The 10448-nt window shown below is 53.7% G+C and overlaps 1 protein-coding gene across 1 annotated transcript in view; it reads right to left on the minus strand.

The window, feature by feature from the left end:
• Positions 1-609, minus strand: part of LOC138473474 (dentin sialophosphoprotein-like) — a 107532-nt gene extending 106923 nt beyond the window's left edge. Inside the window, exon 1 of the mRNA XM_069612119.1 lies at positions 115-609. Within this exon, the coding sequence (XP_069468220.1) occupies positions 115-609 (495 nt within the window). The remainder of the gene's footprint in view (positions 1-114) is intronic.
• Positions 610-10448: the final 9839 nt, after the last annotated feature.

Here is a 10448-nt window from a genome sequence, read left to right on the forward strand (position 1 = left end):
AGGGGTACGTGCACTGCTGCTGCCGTCCATGCTATTCTTGTTCTGCGTATGAGGGGTGTGTGCACTGCTGCTGCCGTCTATGGTATTCTTGTTCTGCGTACGAGGGTTGCGTGCACTGCTGCTGCCGTCCATGCTATTCTTGCTCTTCGTATGAGGGGTGCATGCACTGTTGCTGCCGTCAATGCTATTCTTGTTCTGCGTATGAGGGTTGCGTGCACTGCTGCTGCCGTCAATGCTATTCTTGTTCTGCGTATGAGGGGTGCGTGCACTGCTGCTGCCGTCCATGCTGTTCCTGTTCTGCGTTTGAGGGGTGTGTGCACTGCGGCTGTCGTCCATGCTATTCTTGTTTTCCGTATGAGGGTTGCGTGCACTGCTGCTGCCATCCATGCTATTCTTGTTCTGCGTATGAGGATTGCGTGCACTGCTGCTACCATCAGTGCTATTCTTGTTCTGCATATGAGGGTTGCATGCGCTGCTGCTGCTGTCAATGCTGTGCTTGTTCTGCTTATGAGGGGTGCGTGCACTGCTGCTGCTGTCAATGCTATTCTTGTTCTGCATATGAGGGGTGCATACACTGACGCTGCCGTCAATGCTATTCTTATTCTGCATATTAGGGTTGCGTGCACTGCTGCTGTCGTCATTGCTATTCTTGTTCTGCGTTTGAGGGGTGCGTGCACTGCTGCTGCCGTACATGCTATTCTTGTTCTGCGTATGAGGGGTACATGCACTGCTGCTGCCATCCATGCTATTCTTGTTCTGCGTATGAGGGTTGTGTGCACTGCTGCTGACGTCCATGCTATTCTTGTTTTGCGTATGAGGGTTGCGTGCACTGCTGCTGCCATCCATGCTATTCTTGTTCTGCGTATGAGGATTGCGTGCACTGCTGCTACCATCAGTGCTATTCTTGTTCTGCATATGAGGGTTGTGTGCACTGCTGCTGCCGTCTATGCTATTCTTGTTCTGCATATGAGGGGTGCGTGCACTGCTGCTGCCGTACATGCTATTCTTGTTCTGCATATGAGGGGTGCGTGCACTGCTGCTGCGTCAATGCTATTCTTGTTCTGCATATGAGGGGTGCGTGCACTGCTGCTGCGTCAATGCTATTCTTGTTCTGCATATGAGGGGTGCGTGCACTGCTGCTGCCATCAATGCTTTTCTTGTTCTGCGTATGAGGGTTGCGTGCACTGCTGCGGCCGTCAATGCTATTCTTGTTCTGCATATGAGGGGTGCGTGCACTGCTGCTGCCGTCCATGCTATTCTTGTTCTGCATATGAGCGGTGCATGCACTGCTGCTGCCGTCCATGCTATTCTTGTTCTGCGTATGAGGGGTGCGTGCACTGCTGCTGTCGTCTATGCTATTCTTGTTCTGCGTATGAGGGGTGTGTGCACTGCTGCTGCCGTCAATGCTATTCTTGTTCTGCGTATGAGGGTTGCGTGCACTGCTGCTGCCGTCCATGCTATTCTTGCTCTGCGTATGAGGGGTACATGCACTGCTGCTGCCGTCAATGCTATTCTTGTTCTGCTTATGAGGGTTGCCTGCACTGCTGCTGCCGTCAATGCTATTCTTGTTCTGCGTATGAGGGGTGCGTGCACTGCTGCTGCCGTCCATGCTGTACTTGTTCTGTGTATGAGGGATGCGTGCACTGCTGCTGCTGCCAATGCTATTCTTGTTCTGCGTATGAGGCATGTGTGCACAGCTGCTGCCATCTTGCTATTCTTGTTCTGCCTATGAGGGGTGCATGCACTGCTGCTGCCTTCCATGCTATTCTTGTTCTGCGTATGAGGGGTGCGGGCACTGCTGCTGCCGTCCATGCTGTTCTTGTTCTGCGTATGAGCGGTGCGTGCACTGCTGCTGCTGTCAATGCTATTCTTGTTCTGCGTATGAGGGGTGCGTGCACTGCTGCTGCCGTCCATGCTGTTCTTGTTCTGCGTATGAGGGGTGCGTACACTGCTGCTGCCGTCCATGCTGTTCTTGTTCTGCGTATGAGGGGTGCGTGCACTGCTGCTGCTGTCAATGCTATTCTTGTTCTGCGTATGAGGGGTGCGTGCACTGCTGCTGCCGTCCATGCTGTTCTTGTTCTGCGTATGAGGGGTGCGTACACTGCTGCTGCCGTCCATGCTGTACTTGTTCTGCGTATGAGGGATGCGTGCACTGCTGCTGCCATCAATGCTGTTCTTTTTCTGCGTATAAGGGGTGCGTGCACTGCTGCTGCTGCCAATGCTGTTCTTGTTCTGCGTATGAGGGGTGCGTGCAATTCTGCTGCTGCCAATGCTATTCTTGTTTTGCGTATGAGGGGTGTGTGCACTGCTGCTGCCAGTGCTGCTATTTGTTATGTACAGGAAGCATGTACTACTACTACTGGTATACCTGCCCAATGCGTGCAACTGTGTACTTGTGTATATGTGTGTGTGCTGAAAGCTTGCACTGCTGCTGGTCACAGTGTACCCTTTTTATTGATTTGATGGGCGTTTTCACTGCTGCTAGCCCTGTTGCACATGTGTCATTTGCGTGATGGAAGCTTGCATTGCTTCTGGGCATGTTATACCAGTCTCGTTTTTGTGATGGAAGCTTGCACTTTTGCTGGCCCTATTGCGCCTGTCTCGTTTGCAGGATGGAAGCTTGCACTGCTACTGGCCCTGTTGTGCCTGTCTCATTTGCAGGATTGAAGCTTGCGCTGCTACTGGCCCTGAGGCCCCTGTCTCATTTGCAGGATGGAAGCTGCTGCTGGCCCTGTTGCGCCTGTCTCATTTGCAGAATGGAAGCTTGCGCTGCTGCTGGCCCTGTTGCACCTGTCTCGTTTGCAGGATGGAAGCTTGCACTGCTGCTGGCCCTTTCTCGTTTGTGTGATGGAAGCTTGCGCTGCTGGCCTTGTTGTGCCTGTCTCGTTTGGAGGATCGAAGCTTGCACTGCTGCTGGCCCTGTTGTTCCTGTCTCGTTTGTGTGATGGAAGCTAGCACTACTGCTGGCCCTGTTACGCCTGTTTCGTTTAAAGGATGGAAGCTTGCACTGCAGCTGGTCCTGTTGCGGCTGTCTCATTTGTGTAATGAAAGCTTGCACTGCTGCTGGTATTATTGTAGGCTGTCTCGTTTGTGTAATGGAAGCTTGCACTGCTGCTGGCCCTGGTGTACCTGTCTCGTTTGTGTGATGGAAGCTTGCACTGCTGCTGGCCCTATTGCGCCTGTCTTATTTGTGTGATGGAAGCTTGCGCTTCTGCTGGCCTTGTTGCGCCTGTCTCGTTTGTATAATGGAAACTTGCGCTTCTGCTGGCCCTGGTGTACCTGTCTCGTTTGTTTGATGGACTCTTGCACTGCTGCTGGCCCTGTTGTGCCTGTCTCGTTTGCAGGATGGAAGCTTGCACTGCTGCCGTCCCTGTTGTACTGTTCTTGTTTGTGTGATGGAAGCTTGCGGTGCTGTTGGCCCTGTTGTGCCTGCCTCGTTTGTGTAATCGGAGCTTGCACTGCTGCTGGCCCTGTTGCGCCTGTCACGTTTGTGTGATGAAATCCTGCGCTGCTGCTGGCCCTGCTGTGCCTGTCTCATTTGCAGGATGGAAGCTTGCTGCCTCGGTTATACCAGTCTCGTTTGTGTAATGGGAGCTTGCGCTGTTGCTGGCCCTGTTATACGTGTCTCGTTTATGTGATGGAAGCGTGCGCTGCTGCTGGCCCTGTTACGCCTTTTTCGTTTAAAGGATGGAAGCTTGAGCTGCTGCTGGCCCTGTTGTTCCTGTCTCGTTTAAAGGATGGAAGCTTCTGCTGACCCTGTTGCGCCTGTCTCGTTTGCAGAATGGAAGCTTGCGCTGCTGCTGGCCCTGTTGCACCTGTCTCGTTTGCAGGATGGAAGCTTGCACTGCTGCTGGCCCTGTCTCGTTTGTGTGATGGAAGCTTGCGCTGCTGGCCCTGTTGCGCCTGTCTCGTTTGGTGGATCGAAGGTTGCACTGCTGCTGGCCCTGTTGTTCCTGTCTCGTTTGGAGGATCGAAGCTTGCACTGCAGCTGGCCCTGTTGCGCCTGTCTCATTTGCAGGATGGAAGCGTGTGCTGCTGCTAGCCCTGTTATGCCTGTCTCGTTTGAAGGATGGATGCTTGCACTGCAGCTGGCCCTGTTGCGCCTGTCTCATTTGCAGGATGGAAGCGTGTGCTGCTGCTAGCCCTGTTATGCCTGTCTCGTTTGAAGGATGGAAGCTTGCGCTTCTGCTGGCCCTGTTGTGCTTGTCTCGTTTGCAGGGTGGAAGCTTGCGCTGCTGCTGGCCCTGTTGCACCTGTCTCATTTGGAGGAGGGAAGCTTGTGCTGTTGCTGGCCCTGTTGTGTCTGTCTCGTTTGTGTGATGGAAGCTTTCACTGCTGCTAGACCTGTTGCACATGTCTTGTTTGAAGGATGGAAGCTTGCGCTGCTGCTGGCCCTGTTGTGCCTGTCTCGTTTGTGTGATGGAAGCTTGCGCTGCTGTTGCCCTGTTGTGCTTGTTTCATTTGCAGGATGGAAGCTTGCGCTGCTGCTGGCCCTGTTGTGCCTCTCTCGTTTGCAGGATGGAAGCTTGCACTCCAGCTAGCTCTGTTGTTCCTGTCTTGTTTGCAGGATGGAAGATTGCGCTCCAGCTAGCTCTGTTGTTCCTGTCTCATTTGCAGGGTGGAAGCTTGCGCTGCTACTGACCCTGTTGTTCCTGATTGATTTTGTGATGGAAGCTTGCGCTGCTGCTGGCCCTGTTGCGCTTGTCTCGTTTGTGTGATGAAAGCTAGCGCTTCTGCTGGCCCTGTTGCACCTGTCTCATTTGCAGAATGGAAGTTTGCGCTGCTGCTGGCCAGGTTGTGTCTGTCTCGTTTGCAGGATGGAAGCTGCACTGCTGCTGGCCCTGTCTCGTTTGTGTGATGGAAGCTTGCGCTGCTGGCCCTGTTGCGCCTGTCTCGTTTGGAGTATCGAAGCTTGCACTGCTGCTGGCCCTGTCTCGTTTGTGTGATGGAAGCTTGCACTGCTGCTGGTCCTGTTGCGGCTGTTTCATTTGTGCAATTGAAGCTTGCACTGCAGCTGGTATTATTGGAGGCTGTCTCGTTTGTGTAATGGAAGCTTGCACTGCTGCTGGCCCTGGTGTACCTGTCTCGTTTGTGTGATGGAAGCTTGCGCTGCTGCTGGCCCTGTTGCGCCTGTCTCGTTTGTTTGATGGAAGCTTGCGCTGCTGCTGGCCCTGTTGCGCCAGTCCTGTTTGTGTAATGGAAGCTTGCACTGCTGCTGGCCCTGGTGTACCTGTCTCGTTTGTTTGATGGACTCTTGCACTGCTGCTGGCCCTGGTGTACCTGTCTCATTTGCAGGATGGAAGCTTGCGCTGCTGCTGGCCCTGTTGCGCCTGTCTCGTTTGTGTGATGAAAGCTTGCGCTGCTGTTTCCCTGTTGTGCCTGTCTCGTTTCCAGGATGGAATCTGGCACTGCTGCCGTCCCTGTTGTACTGTTCTTGTTTGTGTGATGGAAGCTTGTGGTGCTGCTGGCCCTGTTGTGCCTGCCTCATTTGTGTAATGGGAGCTTGCACTGCTGCTGGCCCTGTTGTGCCTGTCTTGTTTGTGTAATGGGAGCTTGCGCTGCTGCTGGCCCTGTTATACGCGTCTCAGTTATGTGATAGAAGCTTGCGCTGCTGCTGGCCCTGTTACGCCTTTTTCGTTTAAAGGATGGAAGCTTGCGCTTCTGCTGGCCCTATTGTACCTGTCTCGTTTATGTAATGGAAGCTTGCACTGCTGCTGGCCCTGTTGTGGCTGTCTTGTTTGTGTGATGGAAGCTTGCCCCGCTGTTGCCCTGTTGTGCCTGTCTCATTTGCAGGGTGGAAGCTTGCACTGCTGCTGGCCCTGTTGGGCCTGTCTCATTTGGAGGATGGAAGCTTGCGCTGCTGCTGGCCCTGTTGTGCCTGTCTCGTTTGTGTGATGGAAGCTTGCGCTGCTGCTAGCCTTGTTGCACCTGTCTCGTTTGCAGGATGGAAGCTTGAGTTGCTGCTGGCCCTGTTGTGCCTGTCTTGTTTGTGTGATGGAAGCTTGCACTGCTGCTAGCCCTGTTGCACCTGTCTCATTTGCAGGATGGAAGCTTGCACTGCTGCTAGGCCTGTTTTGCTTGTCTCGTTTGCAGGATGGAAGCTTGCACTACTGCTGGCCCTGTTGCCCCTGTCTCATTTGGAGGATTGAAGCTTGCGCTGCTGCTAGCCCTGTTGTGCCTGTCTCGTTTGTGCGATGGAAGCTTGCACTGCTGCTAGCCCTGTTGCACCTGTCTTGTTTGCAGGATGGAAGCTTGCGCTGCGGCTGGCCCAGTTGTGCCTGTCTTGTTTGTGTGATGGAAGCTTGCTCTGCTGTTGCCCTGTTGTGCTTGTTTCCTTTGCAGGATGGAAGCTTGCGCTGCTGCTTTCCCTGTTGTAACTGTCTCGTTTGCAGGATGGAAGCTTGCGCTGCTGCTGGCCCTGTTGGGCCTGTCTCATTTGGAGGATGGAAGCTTGCGCCTCTGCTGGCCCTGTTGTGCCTGTCTCGTTTGTGTGATGGAAGCTTGCGCTGCTGTTGCCCTTTTGTGCTTGTTTCGTTTGCAGGATTTAAGCTTGCGCTGCTGCTCTCCCTGTTGTAACTGCCTCGTTTGCAGGATGGAAGTGTGCGGTGCTGCTGGCCCTGTTGTGCCTGTCTCATTTACAGGATGGAAGCTTGCACTCCAGCTAGCTCTGTTGTTCCTGTCTCGTGTGTGTGATGGAAGCTTGCACTGCTGTTGCCCCGGTTATACCTTTCTCATTTGCAAGATGGAAGCTTGCACTGCTGCTGGCCCTGTTGTGCATGTCTCATTTGTGTGATGGAATCTTGCACTGCTGCTGCCCCTGTTGTGCATGTCTCATTTGTGTGATGGAAGCTTGCAGTGCTGCTGGCGCTATTGCACCTGCCTTGTTTGTGTAATGGAAGCCGCGCTGCTGCTGGCCCTGTTGCGCCTGTCGAGTTTGTGTGATATAAGCTTGCACTTCTGCTGGCCCTGTTGCACCTGTCTCATTTGCAGGATGGAAGCCTGTGCTGCTGCTGGCCCTGTTGCGCCTGTCTCATTTGCAGGATGGAAGCTTGCAGTGCTGCTGGCCTGGTTGTGCCTGTCTCATTTGCAAGATGAAAGCTTGCACTGCTGCTAGTCCTGTTGTACCTGTCTAGTTTGTGTGATGGAAGCTTGCGCTGCTGCTGGCCCTGTTGTGCCTGCCTCGTTTGTGTAATCGAAGCTTGCACTGCTGCTGGCCCTATTGTGTCTGTCTCGTTTGCAGGATGGAAGCTTGCACTGCTGCTGGCCCTTTTGTGCCTGTCTCATTTGTGTAATCGAAGCTTGCACTGGTACTGTCCCTGCTGTGCCTGTCTCATTTGTGTAATCGAAGCTTGCACCGCTGCTGTCCCTGTTGTGCCTGCCTCGTTTGCAAGACGGAAGCTTGCACTGCTGCTAGTCCTGTTGTACCTGCCTCATTAGTGTAATCGAAGCTTGTGCTGCTGCTGGCCCTGCTGTGCCTGTATCATTTGCAGGATGGAAGCTTGCATTGCTCCTGGCCCTGTTGTGCCTGTCTTGTTTGTGTGATGGAAGCTTGCACTGCTGCTAGCCCTGTTGCACCTGTCTCGTTTGCAGGATGGAAGCTTGCACTGCTGCTAGGCCTGTTTTGCTTGTCTCGTTTGCAGGATGGAAGCTTGCACTACTGCTGGCCCTGTTGCGCCTGTCTCATTTGGAGGATTGAAGCCTGTGCTGCTGCTGGCCCTGTTGCGCCTGTCTCATTTGCAAGATGAAAGCTTGCACTGCTGCTAGTCCTGTTGTACCTGTCTAGTTTGTGTGATGGAAGCTAGCGCTGCTGCTGGCCCTGTTGTGCCTGCCTCGTTTGTGTAATCGAAGCTTGCACTGCTGCTGGCCCTTTTGTGCCTGTCTCATTTGTGTAATCGAAGCTTGCACTGCTACTGTCCCTGCTGTGCCTGTCTCATTTGTGTAATCGAAGCTTGCACCGCTGCTGTCCCTGTTGTGCCTGCCTCGTTTGCAAGACGGAAGCTTGCACTGCTGCTAATCCTGTTGTACCTGCCTCATTAGTGTAATCGAAGCTTGCACTGCTGCTGGCCCTATTTTGTCTGTCTCGTTTGGAGGATGGAAGCTTGCATTGCTCCTGGCCCTGTTGTGCCTGTCTCGTTTGTGTGATGGAAGCTTGCACTGCTGATGCCCCGCTTATACCTCTCTCGTTTGTGTGATGGAAGCTTGCACTGGTGCTGGCCCTGTTGTGCCTGTCTCATTTGTGTGATGGAAAGTTGCACTTCTGCTGGCCCTGTTGCGCCTGTCTCGTTTGTGTCATGGAAGTTTGCGCTGCTGCTGGCCCTGGTGTACATGTCTCGTTTGTGTGATGGAAGCTTGCGCTGCTGCTGGCCCTGTTGCGCCTGTCTCGTTTGTGTGATGGAAGCTTGCGCTGCTGCTGGCCCTGTTGCACCAGTCCTGTTTGTGTAATGGAAGCTTGCGCTGCTGCTGGCCCTGGTGTACCTGTCTCGTTTGTTTGATGGACTCTTGCACTGCTGCTGGCCCTGTTGCACCTGTCTCGTTTGCTGGATGGAAGCTTGCGCTGCTGCTGGCCCTGTTGTGCCTGTCTCGTTTGTGTGATGAAAGCTTGTGCTGCTGTTTCCCTGTTGTGCCTGTCTCGTTTGCAGGATGGAAGCTTGCACTGCTGCCGTCCCTGTTGTACTGTTCTTGTTTGTGTGATGGAAGCTTGCGGTGCTGCTGGCCCTGTTGTGCCTGCCTCGTTTGTGTAATGGGAGCTTGCACTGCTGCTGGCCCTGTTATACGCGTCTCGCTTATGTGATGGAAGCTTGCGCTTCTGCTGGCCCTATTGTACCTGTCTCATTTATGTAATGGAAGCTTGCACTGCTGCTGGCCCTGTTGTGGCTGTCTTGTTTGTGTGATGGAAGCTTGCCCTGCTGTTACCCTTTTGTGCCTGTCTCGTTTGCAGGGTGGAAGCTTGAACTGCTGCTGGCACTGTTGTGCCTGTCTTGTTTGTGTGATGGAAGCTTGCACTGCTGTTGCCCTGTTGTGCCTGTCTCATTTGCAGGATGGAAGCTTGCTCTGCTGCTACTCTGGTTATACCTCTCTCGTTTATGTGATGGAAGCTTGCACTGCTTCTAGCCCTGTTGCACTTGTCTCGTTTGCAGGATGGAAGCTTTTGCTGCTGCTGGCCCTGTTGTGCTTGTCTCGTTTGCAGGATGGAAGCCTGCGCAGCTGCTGGCCCTGTTGTGCCTGTCTCGTTTGCAGGATGGAAGCTTGAGTTGCTGCTGGCCCTGTTGTGCCTGTCTCTTTTGTGTGATGGAAGCTTGCACTGCTGCTAGCCCTGTTGCACCTGTCTCGTTTGTAGGATGGAAGCTTGCACTGCTGCTAGGCCTGTTTTGCTTGTCTCGTTTGCAGGATGGAAGCTTGCGCTACTGCTGGCCCAGTTGCGCCTGTCTCATTTGGAGGATTGAAGCTTGCGCTGCTGCTGGCCCTGTTGTGCCTGTCTCGTTTGTGCGATGGAAGCTTGCACTGCTGCTAGCCCTGTTGCACCTGTCTTGTTTGCAGGATGGAAGCTTGCACTATGCTGGCCCTGTTGTGCCTGTCTCGTTTGTGTGATGGAAGCTTGCGCTGCTGTTGCCCTGTTGTGCATGTTTTGTTTTCAGGATGGAAGCTTGCGCTGCTGCTTTCCCTGTTGTAACTGTCTCGTTTGCAGGATGGAAGCTTGCGCTGCTGCTGGCCCTGTTGGGCCTGTCTCATTTGGTGGATGGAAGCTTGGCTGCTGCTGGCCCTGTTGTGCCTGTCTCGTTTGTGTGATGGAAGCTTGCGCTGCTGTTGCCCTTTTGTGCTTGTTTCGTTTGCAGAATGGAAGCTTGCGCTGCTGCTCTCCCTGTTGTAACTGCCTCGTTTGCAGGATGGAAGCTTGCGCTGCTGCTGGCCCTGTTGTGCCTGTCTCATTTGCAGGATGGAAGCTTGCGCTCCAGCTAGCTCTGTTGTTCCTGTCTCGTGCGTGTGATGGAAGCTTGCACTGCTGTTGCCCCGGTTATACCTGTCTCATTTGCAGGATGTTAGTTTGCACTGCTGCTGGCCCTGTTGTGCATGTCTCATTTGTGTGATGGAATCTTGCAGTGTTGCTGGCCCTATTGCACCTGCCTTGTTTGTGTAATGGAAGCCGCGCTGCTGCTGGCCCTGTTGCGCCTGTCGAGTTTGTGTGATATAAGCTTGCACTGCTGCTGGCCCTGTTGCACCTGTCTCATTTGCAGGATGGAAGCTTGCACTGCTGCTGGCACAGTTGTGCCTGTCTTGTTTGTGTGATGGAAGCTTGCACTGCTGCTAGTCCTGTTGTACCTGTCTAGTTTGTTTGATGGAAGCTTGTGCTGCTTCTGGCCCTGTTGTGCCTGCCTCGTTTGTGTAATCGAAGCTTGCCCCGCTGTTGCCCTGTTGTGTCTGTCTCGTTTGCAGGATGGAAGCTGGCACTG

The sequence above is a fragment of the Ambystoma mexicanum genome, chromosome 8, assembly GCF_040938575.1.
Source record: "Ambystoma mexicanum isolate Mex_15411 chromosome 8, UKY_AmexF1_1, whole genome shotgun sequence".
NCBI classification, from domain to species: Eukaryota; Metazoa; Chordata; class Amphibia; order Caudata; family Ambystomatidae; genus Ambystoma; species Ambystoma mexicanum.